This window comes from Cyphomyrmex costatus, unplaced genomic scaffold (genome assembly GCF_001594065.2).
Source record: "Cyphomyrmex costatus isolate MS0001 unplaced genomic scaffold, Ccosl1.0 scaffold28, whole genome shotgun sequence".
NCBI lineage: Eukaryota > Metazoa > Arthropoda > Insecta > Hymenoptera > Formicidae > Cyphomyrmex > Cyphomyrmex costatus.
Window position 1 is genome coordinate 1140669 of NW_017276910.1, and position 17918 is coordinate 1158586.

Sequence of the window (17918 nt, forward strand, 5' to 3'; positions counted from 1 at the left end):
AATTTTGTAATATAATTAATTCATATGTTTAAATTCAGTGAGAAACTAAGATCAGATCAATCATATTAAAGAATTTTACAACAGTTGCAAAATTTCTTCTACTGAACGCAACTATACTGTATAATAGAACATTATATCCATTATTAACAATTGAAGAGAATTATAGCAATAATGTGCACCTAAAAGCGACTCGACTTGTTCGTTTAATCTCAAAAGTTTAAATCAAGCAACTCGGGGTCCAAGATCGCCAGGTTATTATCCTTTCAAATTCGACAGGGCGTCGCCCGAGGATGCGTTCGCGCTCGAGTCGCGCGAAAGTTTCTCCTCGCGGAATATTATTACAGGGAACAAGGGAAAGTACATGTAAATAGAGCTTAATCGACCGCATCTCTCGCCGGACAACACACACGCTCCATTACTATCACTTTCCGCGCGTGAAAACACTGGGCGGCGACGACAGCGGTAACATAGAAAAATCGATCGTCGTGCTGCACATCTTACGCGTTTTACTTTCGACTTCGAAACCCAGGTCGCGAGGAATTCTTCTCGACGTTCATAATTAACGCTTTTCACTGTTATCGTTGAACGACCGAGATTTTTACGCTCGTCCGCACCTTTTACGCCTTCGTGTCGCCGTTCTTTTTCCGCCTCACCTTCCCGGCCGCGCTGACAGCACAACGAGCAGATTTCTCTTTCGCCGAAGTGGACAACCGAAGAGCAGATTAGAGTTTCTGGTTTGTAACTGGATCAGTTCGAGCGCGACGAGCGCAACGTATACACGATCATTGAACGATCGCGATCTTCGAGATATAGATGTATTTACGGCTCGGTGGAGGCCATTAAATCATTGCATTAATTGCTTACATCTGCGACATAAGAGATTTTCCATATCATGTTTGCATATTAAGAGCTCATAAGTAAAAGCAATTAATAAATATCTCATCATAAAATACTCTCTCTTTCTCTGTTTCTCTCCATTCGCTTCTTTTTCTTTTTCTATAAAGAATATAATTACTTATTTGTGTAACTTTTATTTTGGAAATTTTTAATTTTTAGCTTTTACGGAATAATTTATAAATAATTGCTCAAACAGATCTATTTATAGTACACACATTGATTTTTTATTTTTTGTATAACATTATTATTTACGTACTTTAAAAGTAAGAAAATAACACGTACATATTGTAATAATTATATCCCTAATTCTTGTATTAATTGTATTGATAATTTATATTTGGAATTGATTTTGTCTTATTAGACTTCATTTTATGACATTTCCACTACATACTAATTATTATTGTTATTTATATTATGTGCTTTATCATATACTTTATATTTATTTATCAGTATTGTTGAAAAATTAATAAATACACAGTCACGTGAGATACAATTGCGATATACAATAGAACCTTTCGTGTTTCTACGTCTCAGTAGCACGTGGCGATTAAAGATAAAATATACTCGACTTCTCGCCATGCGCGAATAGAGACATCAATGCTCGCAAGAACGTGCGGAAAGCGGTGATCCCGACATAGCTGCGTCACTTTCAATCGACGAATCGACTTATCACATTAGAACGATCTCTCTGCAGGATATAGCAAACAAAAAACTCATTTTTTCTCTTTATAAATTCAAAATATTCCGCGAAGAAGCATAGATAATTATTATACAATTAGCAAATAATTACGACAGAATGATAAAACAGAAAGAAAAAAATTAATAACTATTCCTTGCGTGATTTATGAAATTACACGTCGAATTTTTAACATATTTGCTTTTTAATTTAATCTGTATTCTAGCAATATAAAGTATATCATATGTAGTGTATATGTAGTATACCACATACATTAACATTCAACTTAATATACATTTCTTTTTTTTACTTATCTATGTATTCATTATATTATGTCCTTTTTATGTACTTATCTCATGTTTTATTTGTTCCCCAAGACGTGAACTAATTGATAATCTGTGTATATATTTAATCGACAAGTTGTACAAACACGATATTCCTTTCGGATTGTTACAGATATCGTTATACTTTATTACATCGCGGAAGAACTTACGGTATCCATTCGCTGACGAGCGAAACGGAAAAAATCCGAGCAAAATTAACTGCGCGTATGATCACGATCCATTAATAAAATTCTGTCAATTAGCGGGCGCTACGGCGTCCAAAGCACGTGCCAGAGTGAAACAGTGCAGCGTTTAGAAACAAGGCATAAAATAGGAGGGAGAGAGAGAGAGAGAGAGAGAGAAGGGGAGAAAGAGAAAGAGAGAGAGAAAGGCTCGACTGAATGATCCATAATACGGGATTGTAAAAATCTGATAGACACATCTTACGTATCTGGCAGGTGTTCCTACTTCATCTATATTTTTTTCCATCCCCGACGTCTGACGTCAAATAGTAAAAACGCGAGCAGGTCGATTTGCCCGGAAGATCGATTTCTTCGGCTTCTAAAATCTTCGCCGTAGCCTTAGGCCGAAGACACATTTATCATAACACGATTGATGCCTTGATTTATCGAATCCCATTGCATTCCCCCTCTTTGCCTTTCTATCTTTTTTTCACTCTCTCTTTCTCTCGCTATCTTTCCCTGCCTATTTCGCGCTACGATTGGCAACGAGTCACAATTATGTCGATCAAGAAAGAAGAGAGAGAGAGGAGAAGGAGATCCTTTCACTAATGTTTCCAAATAGCGTCGTTTTCTAGCGACCTTATAACGCTTCTCTATTCTGCTATTCTAGCTCGCTAATCTAGTTCTATCGTTCTATAAGAAAGAAAGTTCGGCACGATGGAGGTTTTTGATTTATTGACGCGCTAGCGGTGAGTCGCTCGTCAACTGATTGATGTTACGCGATACGTATCTCTAATAATCGGTTATGTCTATCTAGAGATGCTATAAATTATATTCAATTACTTTTGACTGACGTTTCGAGTGTCGTAATTGGATATGACCTTAAAATTTGTTTAATACCTCATGTCTACGTTGCTCAACATATTTTTCATTTTTATTATCTGATCAATTTGAAATTCTACTTTTCCTTATGAGATTTGTATATATGTACTCGTATTTTATATATTTATATAAAATATAGATCTCGAAATAAAAGAAAAGGACTTAACTTAATTTTTTAACTTGATGGAAAAAAGTTATCATTTTTTCAAAATTCGTCATCTAATTGTAAGCACATAATATATCGCATGTTTTAGATTATCCCAAACGGAGAGCAGGAGCAAGGCCGAGTGACAGAGGCAGTGTGATGAGCGGATACTTCGGTAGCATCACCCTGCCCCCGACGTTGCTGCACGACCCGAAGTATCCTCCAGCCATGCGGGAGAAGGATTCGAGTCCGAGAAAGATGCCGGGCCATATAAGCCCAAAGCAAGCCAGCATTTATCCCCTGAGCGTCCGTGTGCCGGACGTTGAGGAGCTGCCATACGATCTCAGTCATGGTCACGGCCGCGGCCTGTCGAGCCCGACGAATCAGCAACAGCAACAGCCGCATATGAGCCCCGCGGCCAGACCACCCCAGTCGCATCACCAGGATGAGCTCGACTGCGAGCCGCTCGATCTCCGTGTCGATCACAAGAAGGAGCGGCTCAGGGATGAGAATCAGAATGAAATCGAGGTACTTAATCAGAACAGTCTGAGCGGCGGTTTACCTTATCACACGGTGCTCTTCCCTCAACATCACGCGATGCACCCGCTGGTTCTGGAGGCGATGTACAGATCACATCATCACAGCTCGCCGGTGCCCGATCTGCCAAAGATCCAAGTTAGAGCGCTCCCCACGATGGTACCTCTGCCGCCTAACAGATTCTCCTCGACTTCATCATCCACATCCTCTTCGTCCTCATCGCAACCGACTGCGAGAGCCGTCAGTCCGGCCATTGGTCCACAGTCTCAGCATCAACAGAATCATCCCTCGCAACAGCAGCAGCAGCAGCAGCAGCAACAACAACAACAGCAACCGCCGCAACAGCAAAGCTCAAGTCTGCCACCTTATTCGATCAGTGTGCAAGCCGGTCTCAAGCCCAAGGACAGATACTCCTGCAAATTCTGCGGCAAAGTCTTTCCTAGATCGGCGAATCTGACGCGACACTTGAGGACGCACACCGGCGAACAGCCATACAAATGCAAATACTGCGAGAGGAGCTTCAGTATCTCCAGCAATCTTCAGCGTCATGTCAGAAATATCCACAACAAAGAGAAACCATTTAAGTGTCCGCTCTGCGAAAGATGCTTCGGCCAACAAACCAATCTGGACCGTCATCTAAAGAAGCATGACGCGGATGGGCCGACGATACTAGACGAGGTCAGATCGAGGTATCACGGTCAACTGCCACGGGCCGACGATTCCTACTTCGAGGAGATTCGCAGCTTTATGGGAAAGATCACTTCGCAACGACAGGGTATACCGTATTTTCCTAGTCTGCTGGGTCACGCAACCGATGACTATAGAAATGATAAACAACAACTGCAGCTGGAGGAAAAACGAGGGGACTCGTCGTATTTCAGCGATCGAGACAATCTCAGTTCAAGGTCGAGCAGTACGGCCAGCAGGCCAGAGAGCGTTCAGGAAGAACAAAGGGAAGTCAACTCGCCGCCACTCTCTCCTGGCAACAACACCTGAACCTTAGAGCGCGACCATCAGCATGGTAATCCAGTTAAGAATGATTTTCGTCGGTTCGTCAGAGCCCAGTGGAATCAACAAAGGAAAATCGGATATTCTCCGCAGGCGAAATCAATTTAGAAAAATCTTGAAAGAATTCAATTTCCAAGTGATTCCACAACAATATCAAAGTTGCGAAGAACTATTTTGTTTACGGTGATCCTAGATTAGTTTATAACTTCATTACAACTATGGAGATAAACCATTCTTCGTAGAAATTCCTGTAAGCTGAAATGCAAAACTAAACCGACCGGATCTGTGAAGAAAAAGGAAGAAGTGATCTATATTCATAAAGATAAATCCTAAAGACGAAATCTTTGCTCAAGATGGCGAGCAACAGTCGAATCAGTTTTTTTTATTCTAGGTTTTAATAATTACGGACTTTGAAACAAATTTGCGCGCAGAATGTTACAGTTGAAACATTAACACGTAGATTCGATCTGCTATGAGAAAAACTGAAAATTAAAACGTGGTGCCTTTTGAAGAAACATGTGCCTAATATACTAGAATATATCGTCCTTTGATCCTGAAGAATAGATCCAATCGGATCGACATAAAAAGCCTTAATAATAAAGATAGATAAACAATTAACTTACACTAAATATCGTACAATACTAGAATCTTAGACTTTAACGCGTGCTTGAGTGAGCCGGAAAGTCATAGAGAAATAGAAGGAATTGACCGTAATTTATAGATCGATTTATGAAAATGAAAGAAAAATAACGAAAATATCTTATTAGACTTTCACTTTGTAAGAGAAGATATAAATATATCTCTCATGTTTTGATCTGTAAAAAATTTGGTGTTTTATTTTGTTAATTATTCATTCAATTCAATTTTATTGAAATAATTCTGTGTGATGGAATATGAAGTGCGTAAGAAATTATTATACGTGTTACATTTTTATGTTTTTTAAATAAAATGAAAGTTGTATCTGGTATATTACAAATTTACACTTTATAAATTAAGATCTTTCATAGACTTCTGTTTTACTTCAAATATATCCCAGTATTTGTATCTTCTCTTTTATATTTCTCACATACAAGCTCAATATTAATTATAAGGAGCATTTTGTCGATTCTACTCTCTTTTATAGATCGAACTATCAACAGAATGACGTATATGGACATAATTCATTTATGCTTGAAGGCTGTCGCAATCTTTTCATTTACTTATCGAGGATTATAATAGATGAATTTTTGATCGCCGTCTCATCACTATAAGTTTGAATCGCTATAACACAAAGTTTTTTTTATTAATACAGAGTAAAAATTTGAATTACATCAGCTGACCAATATTATTCGCAAATGTTAAGAAGATCCTATAAAAAAACGACATTGTTCTTAAATTACATTAAGCCGCACTGCAAATTACGATGGTATAATGCATGACTAATTTGCAAAGAAGAAAGGATAGCACGGAAAAAAGTGCCAGCACTGTAATTAAGGCCGTTGCAATCCTTTCGATCGTCCCTACACTTTTCCACCTTTCACGACGCATTCCACTCGCGCGCGACGGGTTCAGCTCGAAGTTACAGAAAACCGATTTCGAGATCAACACAAAGTATCATCCGAAAAAATTGTGCGCGGACCATATTTTTCGATCATAGAATAAATGTTATGAATCGACTTTTACAGATACAAATAAATAGTATAAAAATTTTGCAATAGGCTGACATACAATAAGTCTTTTTAATAACAATAATATATTCATCGCTACTGTAAAATCAACAAATTGCGTACTTGCGAGAAATACGAGAAAAGTGATCGTATCTATATTGAAAAATATGGTCTCGATTTAATATTTATTTTTGCGTCCGCATCAAAATATGCGGAGCCGCGAGTTTAAATCACGAGAAATCTTGGCGTCACGTGTCGCAGGATTCGCGAATACCAAGTACGGATCGAAGGGATTCGCGACCGGAAAAAAGATTGATGGTAGAAAAAATTCAGGAGAACGCGGGACAATTCGCTTCGGCAGAAAACGAGCCGCTGATGGGCTCGATTTTACGACCTAGAAAGTAAATTTCAGCGCTCGGGCGACTCGGGTGCCTTCGAGCGTAATCCGCGAATCGTGAAATTGTCGGGCCCAATGATCCGCCGAGGAAGGCTGGATAATAAAATAGTGTTTAGAAATCGATGGGTGGACTCCGTGCGCCTCGGTCTTGCTGCCGATCGACGGCGCGTTGGGAAATCCGAGCGGAAGAGCTCGGAAAGTTCGTCGCACTCCGCGCACCAACGGATCATTAAGTCTTCAATCGGGGAAGTCGGTGACGTGTCGTGGAGATATACCGGGTATTATCGCCACGAAATGAAACGCAAGTACCCAGAGCACGTTTCCCAATCTTCTTTCAACATCGCGATACCCTCTAATAGACAAACTGGCACATCCGCGAACGTGTATAATTGTCGTCGTTAATCGAATGAGAATATAATTGAAGTTTGTTTTAAGAATTATCAAAGCGACATAATTGTCGTTTACTTTCCAATTGAAATTCTGAAGAAGTAGAGGTAGATAATGAAATGTCGCTGCTCTGAAGAAGCGGAAGAGAGCTAAAAGGCTCTATATTTCTTCATCTCTGAAACTAATTCGCAGCGGGAAAAGAAATCGATAGCAGCAGTCATTTAACATGTAATTATCACGCCGGTAGAGAGACGCAATCATTACACGATCCCGTCCGGACTTAAATCACGAACTTAACGAACTTCACGATACGCACGGTTTGAGATTGTAATCTGTATATTACATCACGCGGTTTTTAAATCATTTAATCTTGTCGCTCGGGAATTAAATAAGAACACAAATGAGAATTTATTGATATTAATTTCCGCGCGCGCGCGTTAACGTTTTCCTTATTACGCTTTAAATGCTTAAGCTCGAAAAGAAATTAACGGGGAAATATATATGTAAGATATACCGCCGTATAATAAATATAATGATCTGATCGCATTAACGTAGATTGCTGCTGACACATCTAGTTAGGCGGCTTTTTTTTCGCAGCCGGCAAATGACAGCGGGATGTGGCCCAGGCGTTTCTGCTCCGCTTGTCGACCGTAATGCTTTGTTTGCGGCTAACGTGTCGGGAAACGATATCCGCCGATATACAGCGTGTTCGCGGCAAAAACTCACGGTGCAGCGAACGGGTATCATTCCGGCCGGCGAGAAACGGTGCGAAATCTCTCGTGGTTCTCATCGTACCGCGGAAACGTCTACGATGAAGAAAGGACCCGATCTGAAACTGACGCGCCGCGGAATCTCCGTGGCGTGGAAAAGCCGCGTGCTTCCTGCCGGCGATGATCGGCAAGAAGAGGCGAGTAAACGAGCGGAGTGCCTGGTAAATCCCACCGCGCGGGCAATTCCACACGATGATGATATATCCCCTCGTTTCCTGCGGACGGTCGCTGAGGATCGCACCTTGGGTGAAACGATGTAATCGTCTTCCGCTCCTCGAGTCAGGTGCAAATTTATCGGCGCTTTCTATATAGCAAGCGCCGGTATATCGCCAGGTGCTGCAGGTTCTTCCAGAAGGATCCCTTGATCTTCGGGATTAACCCAATCAATTCCTAGTAGCGGGAGCGTAACGCGGGGAGGTTAAAGGTATAATGGAAGCTAAGGCGTAAGGGGAACTGTATGACTGTCTATCCGTCTTGCGTATGCGCAAGATAGATTTATGTGCGAGAGTGCTTCGTGTGAGGGCAGATCTTAAGGACCTCACGTGTCCAGTATCTTTCACGTATAGAGAAAACGCAAGAGCTTGTATGCGTGAATGCTCTGCGTGTGTTAGGTCCTTATCGTACGTGTACTATCATCATGTGTGAGCAAAGATCTTCGTGTGGACGATTGTGGAAGATTGAGTGTGCAAACCTCCGCTAAATCATATTACTAAATTAGAAGGCTTGTAGCTTTTACATTGGATGGATACATTCTGTCTTAGAGTCATCATTGCGTGGCGCACCTTTATTAAAGTTGCTTATTAATACACTGAAAGAATAGATTGACTGGCTGCAACCAATTAAAATATGCTCTGCCAATCTCTTTTTTCAGTGTATTCTACTCGTATAATATATCTTTAGATATTTTTTTTTTAACAAAAAAGATTGGTTTACTTCATTGAAATTTTTTTTCTTCTATTTTTTCTTCTTTTATATAAAATCTAAAATAATAAAAATATGTAGAATATTTTAAATAATTTTTTTGCTAAATTATTGTAAATCAGGTATTACTGATTTAAATTTATAAATTTGTGGACAGATTTAACTACCAAACAGTCAAAATGATTTGTAATTTCTCTTTAATGATGCTAGTAATGAGTATAACATTTCTGTTGTGATTTCTAAATCGATTTACTTTTCTCTTTTGTTTGTTAATACATTTAAAATTTAAACAAGAAATAGGTATTTTAATTGTTGGTAATTTTAGTGTTAAAGCTTCGCCCAGAAAAATTAATCGAGTCATGACAATCTTTAAAACTCACACTGCCGTTCGCGAAATCTTTATATTCCGATCATTAAAGTCGTGGAATTGACTGAAAAATGTTTTATAGTTACGGATTGCTTTCATCGTTGGAATAATCTCACATGACACGCGATATAACTATCACAAGTGCGCGTTCGATTTTCTCGAGTTCTACGGAACGCAATTGAAAATTCTGACGAATCTTAAAAACGGATTAATCACTTCCCGGCTCCTCGGGTGCGAGTTTACTGCACTTTCTAGATCGTGCCGACACCATCGAAGCGGAAAACAAACAGCACGTCAGTTTCGTGACTGAAAGTGTTATCTCGAGCGACTCCGATTAATTGATTTACGTTTATGTAGCTGCGATGCTGATATAATGTATCATTTTTTAAATCCAAGTCTTATTTATACAATCGTGGGTATAGCTCGCCTTTTATAGCAATTTACGGACTTAAATTGTTTTAGATCAGCTTAAAGACAGCGTCTTCAGATAGAATCATAATAAGATCAAGATGACGTTAAGTAGAAATTATTTTAGGAAAAATCATAATAAAGTCATCTGATGTACGATGACTCTGTGATGAATTCTTGACATAAAATAATTTCAACTTGATATCATATCTTAGTATAATTATATGTTCTACCTGGGTTATTAGTTGTTATCGCAAACTCCGCCCGCGCGACTGCGGCGGCAATCTCAAATGAGTCATCATGTAGCATTCGCTCGCTGTGAAGCGATTTAATCGTTGCTTCCGGTAGGATATTGGGTGCAAATTTATTAGCGCTTTCTAAGCAACGGCGTGGAGGTAGTGCGCGTAAATCCGACCTTGATTAACCCGATCAGTGATTCGTAACATTGTAATGAGGGCCCGGAGATGACGTGAGCTACGGAGTAGCTCAAGGTGCTCCCGCGGTGCATCTCGCATCTGTTGAATGCGTTTTTTTTTTTTCCACGCTCTTCCCACTTCATCGCGCGAGCTCCGCGAAAAAAAAAAAACGACCCACACTTTCTAAGACGCGCGGATGCAAACGCGCAGAAAGATCCCGGCGTGCGATAGGGCCGACAATGACTCGTAAACCGCAACATTTTAACGGTGCGCTTCCCCGAAGCGATCCACTTTTGCACCGCGGCTCGTAGGGAAGGATCTAATAAATACCTACCGGATTATTATTCGAATTGCCGTGGCGGAAAGTGCTGCCGTCTTCCCCGACGATAAGTACTACGCCGACGAGAATTTAATATCGCCGGATCAAAATTATTGCGCTTTCTATATCAATGATAGTATCTGCGCAGATGCTTTTGAGATAGGAGGAACCTTGAGTCCGGTCTCGTTGGACGATAAACATCGAAGAATTCGCATTGATTGAGACATCAAAATTAGATCTTGAAGCAATTTGAGTTTTAAATTTTAGCTAGCTTTTTTGCGGAAAATCTTTTTTTTTTATAAGAAAATTAATACATCAAACGCAATAAATGAATACTTGCTAATATGAATACTTTCTAATCTAATTTCTTTTTGTCCAACTTACGATACAGTTAACTGTTATTTAACTCGAGGGCTTCATTGATCGATATTTTCCATTCTTCCGTTTTCTCTATCACATTACTATTTATTCTATACATATTTTTATATTTATTTTATTTATATATTCCTATACATTTTTATATTTTTTCTTTTTTCTTTATTTTTTATTCTATATGTTTTATCTTCTGTTTTTTTTCTGACACCTGTCTGTGTGTGTGTGTAGGTTTTAAAATTTTCAGTCTGTCCTCCGATGTATATTTGTTCGTAATTGTACTAAAAGGAACTTTCTTATACTTACTAATGATCTTACTAATATCTTCACTTTTTCCCCGAAAATAATCGATCCGATATTTTTATGCTCAAATTTCTACTCGTCTTTTCTATCCTTTCTTGTTTTGATCCCGCCGGCGAATTCCTCATTTTACTCTTATTATTGTCGTTTCGTAACACGGCCTTGCGAACGCTCAGTGACTAAGCTCGCACAATGCAGATCTCGGGTGAAGCCCTGGCGCGCACGGGCCCTGTTTCTCTCCTTCACACGCGTACCGATCGCAACCGATGGCCTCGGACCTCTCTTGCGTTACACTTTTGCCACGCCCCGATCGAACGGGTAAGCTCATCGCGAAAGTGAAACGCAATAAAGGAGCCACGCCGAGCGAGAGTCTCACAGTCCTCGCGAAGGCGGAAGAGAGAAGGAAAAGGGGGCTCGACGGGAGAGAGAAAGAGAGACAGAGCAATGGGGAAAGAGAGATGTGAGAGATCCTATCGATCAGAACTTCGAGACCTGGAAATCGGTTTTCTCGCAGCATCCCGCAGTTATCGACGCGCAAACAGATACTCTTATAATCTCGAGAGTTTTCTTTTAAATTACTACATCTGATAAATATACAATAATTTAATATAAATATAAATCATACATCCTACACCACAATCACGTATTTTATATTATAGCAAGAAATTTGTGATAAGAAGGTGCTTGTAAAACTTCTTGGAAGTCTTTCGACGATTAAGCCATTCAAGAGTTAATATACGCTTATTTTTTAATTGTGGTACAAAAGCTTATGTATCCCTATGACTACACAGAAAGAACAGTTCTGCTGAAGTATCAATTTAGCTAAATACAGATTTAAAAATAATTTTGACGAACTATTGAAATAATTAAATATGCTTAAACTGGTTGCCAGAATGTCCAAATTTTTTTACAGCAATGCTCATCGTGCTTGAGCTTTGAATGATGAAAATGTTGTGGTGGTTCAACGAAATTATTTTCTGCGAATCTGTATCTGCCTAAATTTTTAGATATTTGAACAAAATCAGGTAATTCTTTCCATGTAATTTTAGATGTATCTCCAGGTAACAAACTATATTTTAATATTATAAGCTCCAGAAAATGTTTTGCGTTCAAGTATGTTTCGTCAAAAATAATACCGGCTGCGTGAAGTCGATCACGGGAGATCCGTACCATTTTCGTAATTTAATCAGAGGATTTTAATCGAGCGATTTTCGAGAACTCTCTCATCTCCCACACCGTCTTCGTCGCCGTGTCTCTACCCGACTAAATTGCGTCAGGTTCTCGTGGTACAAGACACGCCTCGCACTTCTCGATCTCATCTCGGGGCTTCTCGTTCCAGTTCGCGTGCGTGATTTCACCGGTCACTTACGTCCACTTGCGACACTCTCGGTCATCCGATCTCCGCCGAATTGCGACAGCTGGCAGAGTAAAGTAAAGGAAAAAAAAAGGGGAGTGGAAGAAAAAAATAGCAAAGGAGAGTAGAAAAGAGTATACTTGATCGTCGTTAGGAAACTGTAACGTTTGTTCGAGCGTGCGTGAGTTGCGGTGCTCCTCAACACGCGAGCCTTATGTTACCTTCGTCAGTCGCGAATCATAAAAAATTCCGACGACTATACGTATAAGTGCGTATCGTAACATTAATGATAAGGATATGTAGAGTGTACGGCACTGTGCCTATGCGAACGTTTTTCACGTAAGAGCGATGTATACATACCTAGAATTCGTTTTCGAGGCTCAATCTTAGTTAGACAAAGCCGTAAGAGTAATGCTGCGATGAGCGATGTGCAATAAGCGTCGAACCTTTTGAGTATTTCTGAAATCTTTTTTTACAAGATTACATCTCTTTATGCCACGATCGCGTTTCATGTCATTGATATTAGATACTCTCAAAAATATGAATATAGATTTAACATCATACGGTTTCTATAGCTCTTACTATTGATATAAATACCAATATGGTGAGAAGTTAACACATCGCAGATGTGGATTTAATACTCAAGTAGAACGCAAGTTATTATGACATCAAAACGACGTATTTTTAAACTTATAACTTTTTCTTAAATATAAGATTTGTTACGAGAGGAGATAATCATTAACTGTAAAATATTGACCTACAGATTAGTTGATTTTATACGATTTTATCTGGTCACAAATAATTTTTTCATTACATATAAAGTCATTTGATGAAATAAACGATTTTACTAATAATAAATTAATCTACACTTATATTTTTCAAAGTGTATACTTCTAGTGGTCAATAATTTATGATTAGTGAAGAATTGTTAACTTCGATAACACACCTAAATGTTATCTTGACAGTAAATGCTATTCAAGAAACAGTAACTTTAAGCCAACGTTTATATAAGTAAAAGAGAAAATTCCGCGATACGTGGACCAAAATTAGTCTAATCTCGCAGCTGTGCGTATGCCATCACAACGACGCAACGTTCGATTAATTTAAGTCCGGCTTAGATTTTTATTATTTTAATAACAAGAGAGAAAGAGAGAGAGAGAGAGAGAGAGAGAGAGAGAGAGATTTAAATTTAGCCTGCAGCCATCTTTGGGCCCTACCACGATCTCGATCGTCGCTATTCGTCGAATTCTAATAGAATTGTCAATCTGATTCGCACGTGTGTTCGTACCACCATCCTGTAATTATATATAGTCAACCGCGCGCGGTATGTATTAAGATAAACTGTATAAATACTATCTCTAATTTTTATATGAGGTATACAGATATAAAAAAAAATATATATATATATACAGATTTTTATGTGCCCGTGTGTATGTATGTATGTGTGTATGTGTGTATGAGTGTGTGTATATATATAATATATATAGATTTGACCGAGGTTACCGAGTTATACGTACTGTTACTATTAGCCACGGAAATTGGCGCCGTGTGCCGAGGAAGCTATAAAGCGCTCGTTACCTTTAGAAGTAATATTTAAGGCTACACATATACGTACACGAACACATACACAAGTTTTCAAGCTCAGTTCAATCCCACAGATTCTTCTTATATCTATAGTCAAATATTGAAAAACATGGAAAAGTGCCTTCAATCGGACGAGCGATCGTAGTATTGTTTTATTGTTGCAAAGGAGGTGATACTCTCTTTTAATAAACTGTTTGTATGCTGCATGAAAGATGAACGACGCGCCTTCGCTTACATTTTAATGATTTGTTCCTAAAAATAGCGTGTGTTAAAAAAATTTCTCTTTTTATATTAAAGAAAATTTATTTTTATAACTCCGAAATTCTGTAAAATAGCTTTATAAACACCTCAATTATTTCCTCATTTTAATTAACGTCTTAAGAACATAACGTAGTATCCATATATATCAGAAAAAGTTATTACCCGAATAAAAACTAATAATTAAAAATTTCTTCACAAATTATGTAACCTGCGTTTGTTTGGATTGCCAATAAGAACTTTCCAGAATGATCCATTGAATCGTTTATCCTTGCTATGGCATGAGGATGCGGTTGGCTTATCGAATGGGATGATCGAGTAAAGATGACGTTTGTGAACGATCCTATAATTGTTCGTCGCTCCTATTTTCCATATGACATTTATAGTTACGTAGTCACGCCTTTGTGTGTGCAGCACAATGATGACTGTATATATGTCAATATGTAATATTTGATGCAAATATATATATATAATGATTCAATATATATATATAAGAAAGACTTATTTGTGTATTTTGGATTTACTCTCCACCAAATCCTTTCGAAACTTCCAACAGAAACAAACTAGATTTTAAGCACCAATAGCATTAGCTATCCCTTTTAAAGACACATTTTAGTTCTCACAGTTATACTTTAACTCCTATTACTATAATCTCTTTTTTCGTATATTTATTTATTTTGTATACATTTCGAAAACTTTTTTAGACACATATTTATTTCTTCTAAAAATTAACAATTAACGATTATTATGTCAGTTTAATTTTCTTCAACGACATTTACTCTTGAAATTTTTGTAAGTTGCAAATTAATGTATATCACAGTATAGTTCCATAAACGATATAAACTAGAACAATTGAAACAAGTATAAGCTGCATCCTAGCTTTTAGTTTATAATATTGTTTAAAATTTTAATTATTTAATTTTAATTATTTTAAACAAATAATATTCAAATCGTGCGGTGTTTTCTTTCACACGTTCATGTACTTTTTTTACAGCTACGTCAAAGGGGTCAATGGTGGGTTCAACCGAAAACAAGCCCGTTTTCAGGAAATTAAGTTCTTTTTTTCCCTTCATTAAGAAGAAGAACCGCAATTTAAGGTGGGAAACGAGGACTTGACCAGGGTCATAGGTGTATGAGAACCGGAACACTTGCATTACCAGTCAACAAGTTGGCGACGTGACTTGATGATAAATTTCGAAAATTATAAGACATCCTAAACTACATCCGTTTTATTCTTGTGCTATGTGGTTTTCACGACTGAAATTAAACTAAAGACATTACAAGATGCGCCATCCAGAATCTCTGGAATTAATTATATCGACTTATATAGACTTATTATATAGACTTTATTAAACGTAGATGATAATTAACTATTTTCGTCTCTTATAAAATCACAGTCCTGCTTATATTAAAAATTACTGAAAGTACATATACAAGCACACATTTGAATACGTGATCTTAAATAAATAATATGCGGATAAGAGTAAATAATATTAGACATTTGATTTATTAACTAACGCCTATTAATTAACGCCAGCCATGATATCACTTTTTAAATTAAATAATTATATTATATTTTATACTTTATATAAAATGAACTCTCGAAATCTCTTTCTAATTAAAGAATAAACTTAATTAGAACTTTGTGCAAAATGCATGGTATCTTGTGCTGTTCCGATTATATTTATCGACGGGGAAAAAATTGTTCGTTTCGGAGACGACGTGAATCCATAAATAAAAATCTCACTCATCTCGACCAAACTTGGCCTGGAGGTGATCAGATCCAAAGGCACGGGCGGAATAGTGCGCTTCGGGCTAAGTGCCTTCTCTGCAGCCTCACCGAGGACGTGACTTTGACCTAGATATCGGTAAACTGTGCCAAGTAGCCCGCGGATGCAACTCGTTTGTATCGTCTGGCTCGAAATCAAGCCGAAACGACATGACAGAGATCGATCTCCTATCGCGCGTCGACGCGACGTGATATAATAAATGTTCCTCCTTTCCAATCAATTCTCCAGTTGACCTTGAGACATCAGATTTCGATAAATAATTTATCCAAAATTGTTAATCGACGTTGCGTTTGGATTATTGTGCGCAATTGTGCCAATTGTATAATATTTATACATACGTTTTTATCATAATTGCAATTGTAGAATACGGTAAAGCAATGTAGTGAAGTAACATTAAAACGTATAAGCTGTTCATCTTTAATTGTTATTTTATAAACGGATATATTAGTATTTAAACAATTTTAACACAAATATTGCGTTTATGATGTATTATTGAAGTCATTTTGGAGTCTTGATGATGACTTGTATTCGTTTCGCTTGGGAATTTTAGAATAAAAAGAGATAACAGAAATAACATAAACATGTAAAAAAACTTTTTAGACTATTATATTGTATGTTAGAATGCATACGTATGATTACTTTAAACCTTGTTCATATGATGCAGATTGAATGATCGAAATAATCATCAAGAATGCAGAAATAATAATACATTCTGGAATAAATGTTGCCGAGGGGAGAAACTTTATACATTGTGTTAACCTTCTACAAACATATTTGCCTACTATAATTAATCAGGATGGAATGAAAGGAATTTAAATCCTTGAGACATTATATATACTTTTAATTAGAAACGTTAATGTACTATATGTGTGTGCGACGACATATCGCAGTTAAATTGAATGTTTAAAATAAAAAAATGTGCAAAATAAAAACGTTAGATAAATTTGTAGATAAATTTAATATAGAACTTATAATCATCAAATTTGACAAGTTGAATATATTTTAAAACTCTGTATTCGCATTTCTTTTATACATAATATTGCATATTTGATATATGAATAGTTTTTTTGGTAGCAGTAGCATGCTTTTAAAGGAAATTATTTCTGCATTTTTGATTTTTTTCGAAAATCTATAAATAAAATATATATTAACAAATTTATACAATTTTAGAATTTAAATAATACTAGAAGAAATATTTATTTATACATATCATAAAACACAAACGAGCTTGTAAATAACGTCCATTGTTAATATTACAACGAAACGACTTCAAATTGAAGCATTTTCGATTTAGCCTTGACGACGATGACAATAAAGATGACTCGTCGACAGGGCCTTAACTAGCAATGAATCATTAACAATACGCATCTTCTTTGGAATTACGACAGCGGAGGATTACCTATTTAAGGCAATGCCAAATCAGTCTAAAGAACGTGTCCCTGCAATCCACGTGCATTTATTTAAAATATTTCCAAACTAGTTATCCAGCTTGACGTTTGTAAGCCGTTACTTTGAAGGATAACGTTAATAGGAAATTATATAGCAAAACGATGCTCACGTATACGTTCGCAATAATTATCGACGTATTCTTATTCTCGAAGCACACCATTCATGTTCAGATTATTAACTGTGATCAAGCACAGTCATCTCATCCATTAGATGGTGAAACGAGATCTAATTACCAGATGAAAAGCACACACAATGTAAAAAAGTATTATGTTCTTGTGCTTATTTTTTAAATATACTACTTATGTTATAAAATATTAAATGCAATTTTATAGAAATGAATTAGAAAAACGAGATTAGAAGAAACAATAAATGAATTACATTGCAAATATGAAAAGAAAAGATAGTTCAAGAAATTTTGATGATGTAGAATTAAAGGTCAAAAAGTATAATATAGAAGTTATAGTACATATTTTTTTATTCAAACTTTGTTGCAGAGCAAAGGTATAAATACATCCTATTTGAATTCGTCG

At 37.2% G+C, this 17918-nt stretch overlaps 1 protein-coding gene across 1 annotated transcript; it reads left to right on the forward strand.

The window, feature by feature from the left end:
• The first annotated feature begins 3264 nt into the window (after nucleotides 1-3264).
• Nucleotides 3265-4638, forward strand: LOC108774978 (transcription factor hamlet). Its single transcript, XM_018541237.1, has one exon. It carries the CDS (start codon nucleotides 3265-3267, stop codon nucleotides 4636-4638), a length of 1374 nt encoding a protein of 457 aa, XP_018396739.1.
• Nucleotides 4639-17918: the final 13280 nt, after the last annotated feature.